This window comes from Euprymna scolopes, chromosome 22 (genome assembly GCF_053919585.1).
Source record: "Euprymna scolopes isolate OS-2025 chromosome 22, ASM5391958v1, whole genome shotgun sequence".
Lineage (NCBI taxonomy): Eukaryota > Metazoa > Mollusca > Cephalopoda > Sepiida > Sepiolidae > Euprymna > Euprymna scolopes.
In genome coordinates this window covers 35762779-35781843 of record NC_136503.1, presented here as the reverse complement: position 1 = coordinate 35781843, position 19065 = coordinate 35762779, and the positions used below count along the sequence as shown (strand labels likewise).

Here is a 19065-nt window from a genome sequence, read left to right as displayed (position 1 = left end):
GAAATTCTGGCAATACAAGCGCATAATAACCATACTTGACGAGCTGCATGCATATAATTACATTTATTTTACTACTAGCGGGAGACAACCGGAACTTGCTGGGTCGGACAATACGCTTAAATATACGTTAATTCATGCAGCTTTAGTATTTATTACAAAGCGAATTCCCTATTCCATATATATATATATATATATATATATATATATATATATATATATATATATATATATTTAATTATTATAGTAAAAATAATTACATATATATATATATATATATATATATATATTTAATTATTATAGTAAAAATAATTACATATATATATATATGTATATATATATATATATATATATATATATATATATATATATATATATATATATACTTTGCAAGGATGCGATATAGTTAAAATATTTTCGCTTGTTTTCTTTTCCTTATAAGGGAAATGGTTTCCATAATGTTTTCTTGTTAAAGTGTTTTTTAATCAATAAGTCTGCAGAAAGGCTGTTCTTGTGAAAATTTTCAAACGACGTAATGTTTGGATTTATCTGAATAGTCGTTAAACAATTGTAACTAACGATGAAATACACTCCTTTTGCTATCAACCCATTCTTTGAAGTCTTGGTTTTTGCTAAAACAATATATATATATATAAGTTTCACGGAAACTAATATGCTTATCTGGCTGAATTTTTTATGTATTTATTATAATTAGGTGCGGAGAACTAAGTATTATGGCGTGCGTTCGATGCATACTTATGGATTAATATAGTTTAGTCACCATAATACCACATTTACGCTACACGTTTAATGGAATCTATTAGTCTGATCTGGTTCAAATTTTAATGGACTTTTGTTATGATAAGGTGCAGTTCACTAAGTTTTGTGGCATCAGTTCGATGCATAGAGATTAACAGGGATTCGTATTCAATGCAAAAACGGGCACAAATTTTACCATATTCCACATATTTAGTTTATTTGGTAAAAAGAGTTATGTTTTCTGTAATTAACTTATTTGTTGATCAATTTTTAGAAATTAATTTAAAAAATGTTTTTATAATAAAAATTCATTAAATGAAAAGTTGCCAGTTAATCGATCGATTAACATTCCAATTTCGAAAGTTTTATTAACAATTTATTTTCTATCAACAATTACTTTGTTTGTTAATTTCCCCTGTGACATTTTTGCGTGATGTGGAAGAATCCATGTGCTGTATGCATAGACGTATCTAGTTTTTGGATGTGAATGTTTTAATGAATTCAGAATAAATAAACGGAGAAAGAAAAGCTCAATAAAAGCAAAGTAACACATTTTTTAAAAAAATTCGTTTTACATAAAAAAAATGGTGTAAAACACATTAAAAGGCGATATTACAAGAAGATCGAAAATTCCCATATACCATTTACTTTAAAAAATTGCAAACTCAGAAAAACAGCAATTCGTCAGCCTTTGCCAGAAATATCACTCGTCGGATGTAAGAAATTAATGACAAATTAAGAAGAAAATGAGAGTTATAAGACTAACAAAAGTTTTTAAAAAACGCCCAATTTTAACTCTTTACGGTGGAAAAACAAAAAAAAAATATGGTTTATCAATTTTTAGACTTGTGTTCAGTGAGATAAAGAGAAGGATAGCATTGGGATGGGCAGCTTTTGGGAAAGTGCAGAATATCATGAGAAGCCGAAAAGCAAATATATCAATCAAAGGAAAAATCTTCAATGAATATGTACTACCTGTGATGATCTACAGTAGTGAAACATGGGCCCTGACAACTCGCCAAAGTGAAATCCTGGCAGTTGTACAAAGGAAGATGGAGAAGATAATGTTAAGCATCATTCTACAAGATAGAAAACAAACATCTGGATCCGCCAACAACAAGAGTTATTGACATCAATACTGCCATCAAAACATCCAAGGCACGTAGCCAGACAATGACAACAGATGGTCTATCGGGACAACGGAATGGACACCTCGTGAACATAAGAGGCCAGAGGGAAGACCAAGAACAAGATGGAGAGACGACCTGATAAAACACATGGGTCCCACATAACAGCGGATAGCTCAGGACAGCTCAGGAGTTAGATGGCTAAAGTCCAGGAAGGGTTCCTCATTGAGTGATCAAACCCTTATTTATTGATTGATTGGTTGATAGATTGAGTGTTCAGTTTTTACGTAAATTTAATTTTAAATGGTATTCTTACATTTTTCCTTTATTCTTTCTTCGTTCATGTTGAATATATGTTGCGGTGTCTCTTTTCCTTTCCTCTTCATGGCTGTGTTGCTTTTTAAGGCAGTTTCGTCGTTGTGCGTACAAAAAAGCAATTAAGATAAGGCAGCTTCTGGAAATGGAAGCTTATATAGAGAAAAATATTAAGTAATCATAAGCATAATTTGCACTTCTATATAGAAGAACAGACAGTATATTACCCTATGTATCTCTTAGCTAGATAGATACACATAGATGGATAAAGTGAAATACAGACAGATAAAAGAATACCCATCAACGCGTGTGATACTCAATAGTTATGTTGTCGTTGAGATATTTTGTTAGCGGCTTTCTGACGTTTATTTGTGGGTCTGAATTCATATATCGTTATCTTCTTACCCCACCTGATGACAGATTATTCTGTATAGACGCTTTCAACTGCTTCTATTCCATGCACAACAAACTCGCTTGGATCTACACTGTACCTTCTATGATAAAATCTATACTAGTAAACGTAATTATCCATTATTAAACTGTACTGCCATTAGTTTTGAAGACGTTGAGCAAAATTACTGTTTAAATAACTCTTATCTGACTTCCAAATAAGCATTAATTATCTTACAGCAAACCTACTTAGCAAACTCGTCGGTCCTCTATAAATAAACCGTTATAAAATAAAATATTTATAAAAGTTTGCATTTAATGTATTAACGTTTTGTTAAGAGGATTTTAAATTACTTCCAATTTTAATTAAATATATGAACATATCTGCCTACACATTTTCAAGATAGTTTAATAAATGCTGAGTTTATTTTACTCATATATTAATTATCGAAAACATATGTGTTGAACATAATTGTTTAGATGATGATAAGAACTGCATCGGGGGGATCAACGCAGCCTGGGCAGATAATTTAAGATCACAAAAAGCCATTAAACTAAGAACACACTCGGCGTTTTATGTTCCTATGCTATGACATATGATCACGGTTTGGGCTTATAAATGGACCTTTAAAACTGAGCCACAAAAAAAATATATATATATGACGATAATTAGAATTATCTCTCAAAGTACAATTAAATATTCTATTATGTCTTCTCATCTAACTAATACTATTATCAATGGAGACAGTATAAACCTAAATTTCTTACTTCTAAATTATGTTTTTTTTTGTTTTTTTTTTATTACATTTTCACCCCAAACAAGGCACATTGCCACTTTGGTGTAGGGGGCTACTATCAGGGGAAACATCTACTGGGGTACTATGTAGGGATTAGGGCAGCGAGATGTTGGTTCACGTTGCACTTGAACTTATGCATGTCAGTACAGTTGGGGAAGCAGTGACCTGGAATGGAATTCCAAAGTCTAGCAGTTCTGGGGAAGAAACTACTGGAGTAGAAAGATCTTTTACATCTAGGGATCTCTACAGTGTGGGGGTGGGATTTTGCAGCTTGTCGGGTCTGTCGAGGGTGTTCACGTCGTGGGGGTACAAGTGCTTGCAGTTCTTCAGAGCATTCACCATTATAATACTTGTAGAACAGGCAGAGGGATGCAACGTTTCGACGATGGGACAGAGGCTGAAGTTTAGATGCCAGTTTAGGGCCTATCAGATTTGCGACTGTCTTTTGAACCCTGTCAAGGAGCGAGAGACTAGTAGCCGATGCACCGGCCCAAATATGACAGCAATACTCCATACATGGGCGAATAGTGGCCTTATAGAGGTACAGGATACTTTCGGGTGTTAGAAGTTTTCTAGCACGGTAGAGAGAGCCCACCTTCCTTGCAGCGGCCCTGGCAATGCCCTCGATGTAATTGTTCCAACTCATGTTTCCTGTGAACTTGAGCTTGAGAGACGTACTCTCAGATAAAGAGTCGTTGACCATTGCTATAGGTGGTAGAGAAGGTTTCTTGTAATTATTGAATGAAACCAGTTTTGTCTTGGTGGCATTGAACGTTACCATCCATTTTTGTCCCCATTCCACTACTGATTGGAGGTCATCCTCTAGTGTTTCTGCCATCACTTTAGATATATGTTCATTTGTTTTCCTGTCGTGCCTGCTATAGAGTGTGGTGTCATCAGCATATATACCCATCTCAGAGGCAATTTTGTCGGGGAGGTCATTTATGAATATCAGGAACAGCAGAGGTCCAAGGATAGATCCCTGGGGCACTCCCGCATTTATATCATATTGTTTAGATGTACGACCGTCGAGGACAACCTGGATTTTTCTCTTATCTAAGAAGGATTTAATTATGTTAAGTATTCTACCAGTGATACCGTAAGATCTAATCTTCCTGAGGAGACCCTCATGCCATACCCTGTCAAAAGCCTTAGATATATCTAGAGCTACCGCTCTGCCCTCTCCCGCTTTGTCCAGTGAATGGTATGTCCTTTGGGTTTTATTTTGCTCTTATTTACCCATTTCAGTTTGATAATAGCACAGTTATGTACATTCCATATATATATATATATATGCATATATATATGTGCATATAATATTTTTATTTATATTTATATTTTTCTAACTTTTGTCTTTATACGCATTTATTTATCTCCTAGCAAAAATTTTTATTTATTATCTCTGATTATTATATATGTTCCCCCAAGTCACAGGTATCCCCGTAATTGCTATTTTTAATTTTATGCTCTTGAAAAAGAACACAAGGCAACATTTAGATGAAAAGTTGAATTTAGATTTCCATTTTAACTCATATATGTGTGTGTGTGTGTGTGTGTGTGTGTGTGTGTGTGTGTGTGTGTGTGTGTGTGTGTGTGTGTGTGTGTGTGTGTGTGTGTGTGTTTAAACAAATATTATTGAAGTGGAGCGACGAAAAGATTCATAGAAGAAACTTTGTCAATATTTTTGATTATCACACAAAAAGATTATAAGAAAACTGGGGAAAAATTAAAAAGTTATAACAAACTGAAGTTTTTTGTTCTCTGTAATAATGTTTATTTAAATATATATAAATATACATGTATAACACGATCAGTCGGTCACTGAGGTGTGACTGGCTTCACATGTTATACTATGTGTCTTAGGAGTGGTCTCATGAAGATAGGAAGGTGGCCGTCATTAGGGCCTGTAAGAAGAAAAGCATACCTGAGATGCTGGGTGTGCTGTGTGGCTCCTTCTCTTAAGATGACTTCTTCACCCTGGTGGCGTTCTGATTGGAATTTTCTTTCTTCATCCTCCGGACCGCTTCGTTGTTTCAATGACGGCATTTATGGCAGACACAAAAACAAACGACACGCGACACAATTGTAATATATATGAAACATAACTAACTATTTTATTTTACATTTTAGATACAATATATATTACAAAAACTTTTACAATTTACATATCTTCACAACAAAACTAACTAGCCTAACTAGTGTTGAGGGAAGGGCTGCTCTCCCCCTCGTTTACGGAGAGACAGAATTATGCGTGCTCACCTCATGATGGTCCGTGCAGAAAGAGAGAGAGCTAGAAAGGGAATTATGGGAAGGCATTTCTTTGTATCTCTACACTCATGACCAAATCACCACTCGGCCATGCTGTAGCGTGTGTTAGAAACCATGGCACTGAGAAATAGTTCCACACATGTGTGTGTGAAAGAGAGTTCTAGGTTTCGGTATATGGAATTAACGGTGCTTAATTGTCATTCGCCCTCTATTCTTTGATTAGTGTGATTTATACCATCGTGTCTATTATATACTTATGAGATGGCATTATGGGATGCGATTTTATTTTAAACGTTCAGAGTTTACTTTGGTACGTTTTTCTTCAGCTACATTGCCTACTTTTTTTTGTCATTTAATAATTTAGCTACTGCTTGTTTTTAATTTTATATACAATATATACTTTATTTAATTTCTTTTTTTCTTATTTGTTTTAATTGTTTAAGTTTCGGAACCATTGGATTTGATATTGTTTAAATTTGTTTGCATTTAGCTATTCTAGATGATAGAAACGAATTAGGTTTACGGGTCGGATATAAAGTATTGATATTCGCCAAAATATCGAGTCAGAAGTAATACGAAGAATGTCTAAGACCTAGGTCTTTATAAAAAGCAACAGTTTTAAAGAATAAACTAGCAGAAAAGAGGAAGAAGAGAAAAGAGACATTCAATAACGCATCACTGCTTCTGACAGAGGTTACTTTCTTAAAGTCTCACACTGTCAGTATCCGAAACAGAGAGATGGAACTTTCAGGTCATCAATGCAGAAGTTCAGTCATCAAAACAATACAGTTTGCATTTTTATCTGAGCCATTCTGGCGGAAAAAATAGGATGAATTACTTTTGGAACGCCCTTCCTACTAAAAGGTTTCGCAGGTAATTAAATAATAATTAAATTTTGTATCTGCGTTTTTATATAAAACAAGAAGAAAACTCTCTGTAAATAAATAATTGTGCATGCTTTTCTTTTTTATTTTATTTTAGTTAAATATCAGAAATCAAGATGTACTACCTTGAGCTAACACTATATTCTATATAATATAGATATCAGAGTCTTAAATTAATACTATCACGTACATTCCAAACGTTGAAAAACTTCAATGTTTTTTCTATTAATCGACCACTTTGTTATAGTTTCGTTATTATAATCTTTTTGGGTTTTGTGCTGTTTTATGGTGTTTTATAAATTTGTCCAGCACAAAAATTTATTTAGTCTGGTGGAGTATCTAGCTAAGTGTTGTTACTTCAGATAACATCATTAGAAAGTAGATTATTCAATTAGAGTATAGCCGCATATAATGGATTAGTAGGGGCTCTAAATACTAGGTTATTTTTAATATTTGGTCATGGTTTACTTGTGTTAGAGAATAGCCGGGTAGAAGCAGTAAATGATCTATCTATCTATCTATCTATCTATCTATCTATCTATGAGTGGACAACAAAGATTTGAATCGTAAGGCTTTGACAGGTTATCAAACATCTTAAACTCTGTGACCGGTCAAGTTTGCACCGGAAGATGCAAACGGAGACTGGAAGTGACGTGTCACATGTCACTTGTTCCGGTTTGCGCAAGCATCAGGTAGTTGGATTGGAGACACTAAGGAAGACAGGTTGGCTTAAAACGGGTCACACCATTCGGGATGGGGGTTTAGAATGGAGACAGAAGAACCACCCAAGCCCAAGATCGTCGATCGCTCCCTTTTGCTATAACAAATACCTGGAGTGGATAATATACATAAAATCTCACATCGTCTTGGGTCCCGCCTTGAAGTGTTCCTTTAAACAGATTCCAGCTCCCCGAGGACGATTAACGAATATCCCAAAAGAAGCAATATCAGAAACAGGAGATATATGTTATGTGTATTATATGTTCTGACATGCACGCACCATCATCTGGACGAATCACGGGCCGCTAAAATAGACATTTAGGACGAGGACCATAGTCCGTTACACAACAAACACAACGTACAAGATACATACATATTATCCGTTTATGATAAGAACACAACAGACATTTATTAGTGCTACGTACACATTCGACACAAATACGTCATGATTCAAACACGATATACAGCACTTGTAGCAGAAGTATAATGTAAGGTTGGCCTGATAAATCTATGTAAAGAGAGACTGAAAACACTCGAGGATGGTGTGCAGTAGGCATTCAAATTTTCTTCTTTTTTTTGTATGTCGTCGCACGTATACTACTAACGACAAATTAGATATTAGAAGTCCATCAATAAAGTAATTAACACACCAAAACCATCAAAACAAACAAACATAAACAAAAAACACCAACAACAAACAGCTAGTAACAGTAGCGAATTGATAAACGCAACTGCTTTTCGGATTTCGCTCCGCCGTACAATAACTCTTTCGTATTCACTCTTGTATTTTTACAGATGAGAAATTGTGAGAAAAGAAATCTCACTAGACCTTCCCTTGCGGGTGGCGGTGGTGGAGGGACGTTTGTATTTCAAGTAAGTGAATTTTATATACTTTCTGCTGATCTCATAGATATACTTTATATATTTTTCCAACTAGTGTTAAGGTTTAATTTACTTTCGCATAAAACAATTCAATATCATGCTCCCAAAAATATTTTCAAAATTCTACAAATAAGTAGAAACTTTGGTAATATTTATTAATCGCTTTTTAATATTTATTATTAAACTTATTTTAATTTGCACGAATAGCTTTGGCCCCTTTTATGCTCACTTTGCATAAAACTGAATTAAATTAAATATAGCTTACGTTACAACCCCTTATGCGTCCAAACTATGTTCGAAAATTCATGACAATCAATTAAGTAGTGAAATTTGTCAAACATACTGATAAATATATAGAAATACCCAACTTTATATTAGTAGAGCTTAATTAAATATTTATATCAAGAGATTATAGTTTGTTTCGCCTTTATAAAACTCATCAGTGTGGTTACATATACGACGGTTCTGTCGACCGTACAATTGTAATCTTTAACCTTGGGGTTTATTACCTTTTAACGTTGTTATTACTTTTGACCGAACGTTGTGTGAAGATATTCGCAAAGAAAAGGAAACTTTGTCACGACCTGTTTTAGGTGAAAGAAAAAGTTATTTATTTCATCTGGTTTCACGAGCAATTCGCCGACATGTATTTGCAACGGAAATTCGACATTCCTTAGAGTTTTCAAATTTCAGGGCTTTATTTTCTTTTAGCTACAATCTGCTAATTCTTCCTAAAACCAACCGATCAGTCGGCTCGCTTTCGAAGAAGTGAGGGGAGGAGACATAGCGTGCTTGTTGAGCGTACTTTTCGAGTCGCCATGTGTGTTTCCCTTTTTGTTTTATTCCCCTCTCTTTTCTTTTGATCTTGATACCTATATATATATATATATATATATATATATATATATATATATATATATATATGCATTTCATTGCGTGACGTCACGCTCACAATTGAATGCTGGGACGACATTAAGTAGGCACGTGTATTCAATATGCGTTTAAATGGTGCGACTGTTAATCTATGCTTCTAACACCCCAGCTGTACAATATATTATCTCTTAAAACTGTTCTCACTGTTGACAAGATCATATGCATTACAGATTGGACAGAAACAATTATTTCTTCCTCAAGACAGCTGTTATCTTTTTTTTTACGAGATTCGATAATTATTTATGAAGTAAAATACCCGTCACATCACAGAGAAAAATAATTCCTGTACAAAAGTTTTTCACCACTTTTGCTATTAGATTTGCTACTATATTTTGACTTTAATTTTATTTTTATAAGAAACTTAAAGTCGTTTAAAACTGTCATCTTCGGGAAGAGGGATAATTCCTGTTTGTTTTTCTTAGAACACTTTTTTTTATTTGCGGGCTAATGTTCGAACGTTCTGTTCGAATATAAAAATAAATTTGCCGTAGTCGCGACATTTTCGACTTCTATGAGTCTTCTTCGGGCGAACGCTTAATTAAAAACTGCGTAGATGAATTTATTGAAAAAGCGATCAAAATCGTTTAAGATCACTAAAGCACTTAAGCGTGCTTTCCTCTTCATATTGAGCTTAATTGATGGTTGTTGTTTTTTTCATACTGATGAGTAAGGCTTTTATGATTGGGAGGTGAAGATCACAGTGTGAGACGGATAAAATGGCGGTGTTTTTAATTAGTATATTCCTAAATTCAGTTTGGGCGTGTCATATGTTGCAAGGTGTTAGTAAATGGAGCTATTCGGAGAAAATAGATGGCATGTTAGTCGACGAGAGATACTAGTTCTAGCCATGCAGATTTACGTGTTATTTTTGGAAATATATTCTCCTACGGGGCATTTAAAAACGTACACGGCATTTCTAGTTTTGAATAAACTGTCGTCGAGTGTAGAGTTATTGTTTATTTAATTGACTTGTTTAAAAAAAAATGTTTATAAATAATGAATCTAATATTAGTTTGTCTTTTCAATGGTTGAAATGTGTTTGTGTGTGATATTTTTCGTCTAATTTATAATTCGCATTCATCTGGTTTGAATAAAATATGTTGTTATTATTATTATTATTATTATTATTATTATTATTATTATTATTATTATCAGTAGTAGTAATGTTTTTATAATGGCGGCTAAAGAGTGTTTAATCTGTTGATCAACGATATAATTTGGGAAGTTGTTATTAATCAGGGTTTGTTTTATCTTAGGGAGTGGCTTATAAAATATTTCGTTAGTAGAAAGAACTACATTTGGCTCGGTAGATGAGATTTTTTACTACGGCCATTTTATATATATCGGGCAATTCACTTTTAAAATTGAGAATACATGAATCTTTACTGGTAGGTGTTTTTGTATGGATAGGTAATAAATCTATCAATGTCGACTTCAATTTCTATTTCAAGGAATGGAATAATGTTATTTCTATTTATTTCATACGTGAAATTTAGTATCGAATTATTTTGAAGTGCGGTTTTAATTTTTGTTCGTTCATCTAATTTTTTTGTTAATAGAAGTATACCATCGACGTACCTAACATAGATGGATGGTGTAGGTATGGTATTAAAGATTTTATTTTCCAGGTTGGTCATATAAAATTCAGAAAACAACGAACCGAGAGCCACTGGAACTCCGTCAACCTGGATATATACTGTGATTAGGGCCATAGAAAGTGATCTCAGTAGTGCAGGGATTAATAATTTTCTTAGTGTGTTAGGGTTGATTTTAGATGCATGGAGAATGGGATTATTATATATATTATTTATTATTATCTCTATAGTCTCATGACCAGAGACTTTCAGCGTCAAGTGAAGCTAGAAGTTCATTTTTGAGTACAACTGAATGAAGTATGTCTATTACATCTTCAGAGAGATTAACTCTATAACTAGCGGGTAAATATGGCATAATTAGTTTGAGGGGTTTTGCGAGTTTATGAACGGGTTAACTATTTACTAAATAATAGGACGAAGAGGATCGTTTCCTTTATGTACTTTTATCAAGTTGTTGCATAAGTTCCCGCCGTTTCATAAAAAAATTTGTTCTAAAACAAGTTTTGATATTTGGCAAAGTGTTATGTATGATTATGTATAAATAGCACTATTCTCTTCTACAATATAATGGCCATCGTTTTTTGCTCATATAATTTTTTCGTTTTTCAGAACCGTCAAATGGATTGTCAAGTAGATAAAAGATCATACATTTTCGAAACCTTCTTATTTTCGCTTTTACTCGAGGTCAAAAAGTGCCATATATGGAGAAAACGCTATAGCTAAGAGAACTGTTCGAGATTGGTTTACCAGATTCAAACACAGTGATTTTGACCTCAATGATGCTCTTAGTTCCGGAAGACCAATCAAGATAGACCAACTCAAGCTTCTTTTGAAGAAAGATGGCCATCAGACATGTAGAGAATTAGGTGAAAAGGTGAAGTGTGATTTTGCGACAATTTCACACTACCGTTAGTCGACGGGATTCACACAAAAACTTGGAGCTTGGATAACACGTGAACTTACTCTTGCTGTCAAAATTCTTTGATTTTCTTTTTAAAAAAAAACGGTGGGAACTCATGCAACGACCTAATTCATTTTCGTACGTATGGCTCGGTCTATATTCGCCTATAATTTTGTGTAGATTAATGGAGTAGATGTGCGCGTTGTTGAATGTTATTAATTTGTTAATATTTATTTTGAGTTGTTCGGTAAGATTTCTATTTATTTTTTGATTTTAGATCATCGAATAGAATTTCTTCTAAATTACTAATATATAGTTCAGTGCATTATGACGAATATATTAGATTTATCGGCGTTTTTAATGGTTATGTCTGAGTTATTTTTTAGTTCATTGGCGGCTGTTCTAAGTTCTTTAGTTAGTAATTGTGTTTTGGGAGTAATGCTTCAATGTTTTTATAGATTCAGCTTTAACGAGGTCGCGAATGTTCAGATGTATTTTAATTTTTTTTTTTTTCATCTGATAGTTTTGTAATATTTTGGTATAAAAGTTTTATTATCCCCGCTCTTCAATGAAACATAGGGCAATTGCTCTTGACATATCAAAGGCCTTCGACAAGGTATGGCATAAGGGTCTACTTCACAAGATTTCCAGCTACGGTATAACTGGAAATGTTTTCTCAATCATTAAATCATTTCTCTCCGATAGGTTCATAAGAGTAGTGGTAGATGGACAAAAATCGGAGGCCTGCAATATAAATGCTGGAGTCCCTCAGTGGTCAATCCTGGGCCCAACTCTCTTCCTGATCTACATCAATGACCTCCCTAAACACATACTTAAATCATTCGTTGACATCTATGCTGATGACACGACCATCTACGGCAACACATCAAAGGCTGTAAATGACAAAGTTCTCTCGGATTCTCTCTCCTCTGATCTCGAGCGCGTGGTTCAGTGGGGGAAGATGAGGCTGGTTACCTTTAATGCATCCAAAACTCCTATCCTTACATCATCAACGCTCTGATCCCCAGCTGGCATCAATTGTGATGGATGGCTCTCGTCTGGGTGAGGCCCCGTGTTTTGACAAGCTTCTGGGTTTGACCTTTACTCCTGATCTGAAATGGAACACGTACATCAAGTCTGTTTCCAAGGTCGCTGGAAAGATGGTGGGATCCTTCTACCGCTCCAGAAGATATCTCACTACTGATGCAATTCTCTATCTATATAAAAGCCAAGTACGTCCAAGGATGGAATACTGTTGCCATATCTGGGCAGGAGCGGCCAAAAACAGCCTATCATGCCTTGACAGAGTACAAAATAGACTTCGTGGCTTAGTGGGGGATGCCCTTTTCTCTACCCTGCAACCTCTCTCCCACAGAAGAGACGTTGCGAGCCTATCTTTGTTTTATCGTTATTTTCATGGCAGGTGCTCGTCTGAACTCCAATCTCTGGTCCCCCCTCGCCAATCTTTCACGAAAAACACCCGTCTAGCTTAATCCACTGTGAAAAATTCCCCCCACTCTATATCTGTGCCTAAATCAAAACGCGGATTCCATGAACAAAGCTTCTTTCTTAGAACTGCACGCCTGTGGAACTCTGTTCCGTCTGCCTGCTTCCCTCCGGACTACAACTTGGATATCTTCAAGTCCAATGTTAACAAATTCCTAATGAACCGCCCCCTTAATTAAACACTTCATCAAATCTCCACACTAACGTAATGTACTTGCAATAACCCTTATCCCTGAGTGGCTTCCGGGCCTTGATAAGAGGTTATCACTGTGTAAAAAAAAACATGCATTAGAGAAAAAATGCTGCCTATATATATATTATGAGATGAGTATTGGCTAAAGAGAACTTGATATGAATATCTAAAACGGTCCTAATTATCTGGCTTGAAACCGACGGTACCAATGACTTATCTAACAACGTTTTTTACACAAAATCCAAAATATAAATACGCTCTAATTTTTCGGATATCTTCGGAATTTCCTTTGAAATGAACACTCTGCTGGATTTCTTTTTCCAAAAAAACTAATCATATATATATATATATATATATATATATATATATATATATAAGCTCTGTGTGCGTGTGTGTGTGTGTGTGTGTGCGTGTGTGTGTGTGGTCACGAATAGGGTCCTATATGGTTGATTATTTTTAAAAACTGATTACATATAATGATAGAGGATGTATCGAGACACAGGAATGGGTATGTTTGAACTGGCAGAACGGTGGTTCATTAAAATTGTGTGGTCTGCGTTCGCACTTGGTCCACAAAGTATGGAAATAAAAAATTTAAAAATTAAAAAAATACGTTTACAAGTGTTTTTGATATAGATGTACATAAGAATACTTTGATAAGTATGTTTTAACTTAAATAGGGATGGTATAATAAAATTGTGGGGTTTGTGTTCGCGCCTGGCCTCCATAGAATGGAAATAGGCACAAACTTTAATAAAAACTTTTCATATCTATCTGCGTAAGTATACTTTGATAATTATGTTTCAGTTTGAAGAAATATGATATAATAAAATTATGGGGTGTTCGTTCGCACTTGGCCTGCATAGAATGGAAATATGTCACAAAGTTTAACAAGGTTTTTTAATATAGATCCACACAATATTGTAATAAGTGTTTCAGTGTGAACATGTATGTTATAATAAATTATGGGGTTTGTCTATTTTATTTTTACTTTCATCATATTTTGTTTTGGTTTTGATACCCCCAAATTCAACCCAAATTTACAACCCTTCCTTTTCATAAGCTATCATACTTTCATAAATCAGAGTCCATTTTCTGTAGGTTGTTTTGGAACCCAGTCAACGACGGGTACTTTTGCTTATATATATATATATATATATATATATATATATATATATATATATATATATATATATATATATATATAATTACTATTATATTTTTTCAATATCTACAGATACTAGTTTTTTATCCTTCCGGGAATCACCCATTCAGGGTGTCACGATTACCGCCGGTCGGGAGATTCGAATCCGGCTACGAAGCCATTTCTGACTCCATTAGCAAGAAACAAACCTACACGGACAAATTTAACCGCGAGAAATACTGTTGAAATTTAAACATTTATTTTTAAATGTCGAGATATCCAATCAGAGTGATCTAATGATTATAACATCATGATCTGCGCATTCGAATTTAAGTTGCTGACTTTCATTTCAACTGTGCTCAACAATAAGGACCGAGTTCTTAAAGGGGTTATACATTGCTATAATATTTATTTATATATATATATATATATATATATATATATATATATATATATATATATATATATATGAAATTAGTATATTTAGGCAGTATTTTTTCATTCAAGCAAATATTATTAAATGCAAATGTTTTATGATTCTTTTTTTTTGATTTTTCGATTTTCTGTATAATCATTTTTTGTATGTTGTATAAAAATTATACAACATGAAAATAATATTAAAAACTAAAAAATTCTTGAAGTGTCATATATTAGAACTCTTCAACCCATTATAAATGATATGCGCATTCGAGAAAAGCAATAACGTTCTAAAATGTCTTGCGTAGTTCGTATTGGGCGGACTTTGTTAACGGTGTCCACGAACTTGCTGATTTTAATACTCGAATTTTTAATCGATCTGTATTTTTAATCGACTTTTCATCGACTCCATATATTTTTACCTATCGCCGTTTACTGTACATTTTAGTTTTCACTTTTAATTTTCATTTTCGCTCTTTCGGATTTTACTTCAACACTTGATCATAATGCGTGGACGAATCGAAAGCGCTCGTGGCAGCAACAACTATGGAACTTTTATTAACATTTTTGATTTTTATACAAAAAAGATTATATAGAAAATCGAAAAATTAAAAAAAAAGAATCATAAAGCAAAGTGTCTCCGTTGCATTTAATAATATTTGCTTGAATATATATATATATATATATATATATATATATATATATATATATATTTCTTGAAGTGCCACGTTACAAGGTACAGACTCTGCTTTAGTTACTCATTCTCAAAATATTCGTCTTTTTTATTAGTAATGTGTTTACTTGTTTCGACTCTAATGTTGTCATATATATTACATAATACTTCTATTATATAATTCTGACGTTCCTAATATAACTATTTGATGTTTCTCTTGTATCTTTATCGGTTTGTTCTTTTCTAATTGAGTTCATATACATGTTTTCGGCTGCTTCTTGAAATCCATTCCTTTTCTCCAACATTTTTATAAATTCGTTTATATCAGCTGAAAATAATCTGACTAAGAATCGAGAGCGTTAGTGAGACTAATGGAACGTATTGTTTGTTTTATTTCTTTGACACAAAAAAGATGATTAGAAAACAATTTTTAAATCAAAAAGGTAAGATAAAATGGAAGTATTGTGTTATGTTAAACAATATTTGCTTAAACATACACGCACACACATATATATATATAATATATCGAATATGTTCTAATAAAAAAATATCTTTGTAATTTTAATCATATATATATATATATATATATGATTAAAATTACAAAGATATTATTTTTTTATTAGAACCTATTAGATATCTAATATATCTTATAGGTTCTAATTAAAAAAATTATATCTTTGTAATTTTATCATATATATATATATATATATATATATATATATATATATATATATGATTAAAATTGCAAGGATATTATTTTTTATTAGAACCTATTAGATATATTAGACAACAGGAAGCTCAATGTACTCGAAGGAATAAAAGAGCACAAAAATTGATGATGAAAATAAAAACTGAATAAATTACAATCATATTTCTCTTATTCCTTCTGTCTGTTTGCTCCAGTTTTTTACGGAAACTACGGGATCGATCTTCCTAAAATTGTGTATCGACATTTGTTATGAGACGGTTCAGCGAACCAAGTAGTGGTGTATTCGTTCGATACACAATTATACATTAATATGGATCAGTCATTACAATACCATCTATACTCTAAAAATTTTCTAAAAACCCTACGTACATGTGCGTGCGTGTGTGTTCGTGTGTGATACAATAATATACATAGTGCTCTGCATCTTTACTAGCTGTTGTTGTCTCGTAAGTGTCCGAAAGAATAAACGCAGCGATATTTAGGTGAAACAAAATATATTCATCAGAAAAGTAAATCCCAGAAATGAAGAGTGTTAGGGTAACGTTAATGCAAGATTCGTGCATAACGGTCGAGAAACATATTCTCTCGGTCTTTACCGCGAATGGAAGACTTCATTATCTATAAATATAAAAGCGAAAATGTACGTATCTTTGTATGTGTGTTCGCTTTTTCTGTATGTCTACAAAAGGCTTTTTCAGAGAAACGGTCGGTCGATTCGCAACTTTTTAAAACTTTTTATATCACATATAATCGTAATATCTCACAGTTAACAACGAAGCGCACCTGTCTATTTAATTTGCTCGATTTCGGGAAGATAAATATTCAACATTTGTCGCTCGCCGCATGTGGGTTAGTCTTTTTCCTATAACATCTTATGGGAGAAAAAGCGTTCAGCAGTAAATGAAATACTATCCCCCAGTCAAACTTGACCTTATTAACTCATTAAAACGGGCACCTGCCAAATCCAAGTAATTAAATAAATTCAAACATGTTTCCGTTAGCATCTCGCGGTGGGCAATGGTTAACGTCGCACGTTTTTTTTGTTTTTTTTTCACACATTAATTTACAACTTTGCCTCAAGGGTTCAGGTTCGATCCTCATACTTACCTATCAAAACATTTTTAACCCTCCCCCCCACCCCCGGATTTTCTACACACACCTCCAAACACCCGGGTAATGCCTGGTACCCTTTGCTAGTTCCATATAAGGTTGAGCACAACAACATTGTTGTTATGGCTTTCTTTTTATCGAGATTACTGCTATATTTTCACGATTAATTCGTTTAACATGTTGAACTGGCTTGATTCTGCAGGTAAATAAATCAACGAATCAGGTACGACCTTTGTTAATTGCCGGTGGTTGCGGTGGCGTTGGCATCGGCACTTTCTACAAAGACCAACCACGACTTTGCCGAGAAAATAACTGTACAAAAGTTGTCAGCGAAGAAAGATCGCCAAGCCTGGCTGGTAAGTCTCAACTATTTTTTCCTAGTTTTATCTTTCTAAAATCAAACTAATTCGTTACTTTACCAACGAAATCACACAAACAAGTTTATATATAAACTAAGACGCCACCCGGCTTTGCCATGTCGTAAAATATGCTTAAATATAATCTTTTGATTGATGCAAGTATCGTATTTATTATAATAGGGTCAATTCTCTGTCATACCCAATATATAGTAGTGATTTACAAAAGTTAAAAATATAACTTAGGTGCTATCGTCTAGAATCGAAACCAAGAGATTTAGCGCTCCAGCGTTATTCGTTACCATCTGAGCTCAGTTCATATGCTTATCAAAACTTTAAAAATTAACCAACTTTAACGTACAAATGTATATTTGCGCAGGCGCGCAGGGGCATATTTAGTCTACTTAGCCTACCAAGTCCCAATTTTTCAATTTTGGTTCATTAACAGCTTTTTTGCCGGGTAAAAACACAATTGAATTTGTTCGACATGTCCAAAGTACGTGCATATAAAGTTTCAAGTCAAATTGGAAGAGCAGTTTGGTAGAGACTATTCCGCACACAAACAAGGGTCACGTTATATATATATATATATATATATATATATATATATATATATATATATATATATATATATACATGTATGTATATATAAAGTAAAAAACGTCACCATATTGTGGAGTACAATTTACAATATTTTGATTCAAAACAAGGAATACGATATATATATATATATATATATATATATATATATATATATATATATATATATATATATATATATATTAAAATGCAATTCATTCTGGAATATACCAGTATCCATTGGATTCTACAACTGTTCCTGTATATTCATTATTTCAACTTTTAGTATTAATTTTACACTATCATTTTAATTTTAATTTTCAGTTTACGTGCTTATAAGCAAAATTCATAATTACCCACATCTATTTTGTTAACAATATTTCCTCCGATGAGATGAGCCATTCATTAAAAACCCTTTAATAATTGTTTGTACTCCTTCGTCAAACAATAAATTTTGTTGAAATTTAACTCAGAATTTCCATATATATTCAGCCTCAGACAGACTGTTTCTTTGTATCACAGCTCTTTAGTGCGACTAGACTAGCACCCATCCTAAGTCAGGGATTGAACTTACAATCATATAGTTGATAGTCGACAGTTAAATTCTCCGATGCATGGGATCAGCGTCCGCAAACAATATATTCAAATGTCTAATTACATGAGCATTTTGACGATTTTAAAAGTGCTCGATTTGTTTTTTATTTGCAAAGAGCGTCGCATAACGCTAAGCAAGCAGAAAGCGATATCATTTACAAAAGTGCTCTACCCAAAATAGGAGCATAAATTCACAGGCGGACTGTTTAAGTGTAT

General features: G+C 33.5%; 1 protein-coding gene across 1 annotated transcript in view; it reads left to right on the top strand.

The window, feature by feature from the left end:
- Positions 1 to 19065, top strand: part of LOC145243966 (leukocyte tyrosine kinase receptor-like) — a 491379-nt gene that overhangs the window by 349857 nt on the left and 122457 nt on the right. Inside the window, exons 7-8 of the mRNA XM_080107096.1 lie at positions 8053 to 8130; positions 17523 to 17676. Of these exons, the coding sequence (XP_079963222.1) occupies positions 8053 to 8130; positions 17523 to 17676 (232 nt within the window). The remainder of the gene's footprint in view (positions 1 to 8052; positions 8131 to 17522; positions 17677 to 19065) is intronic.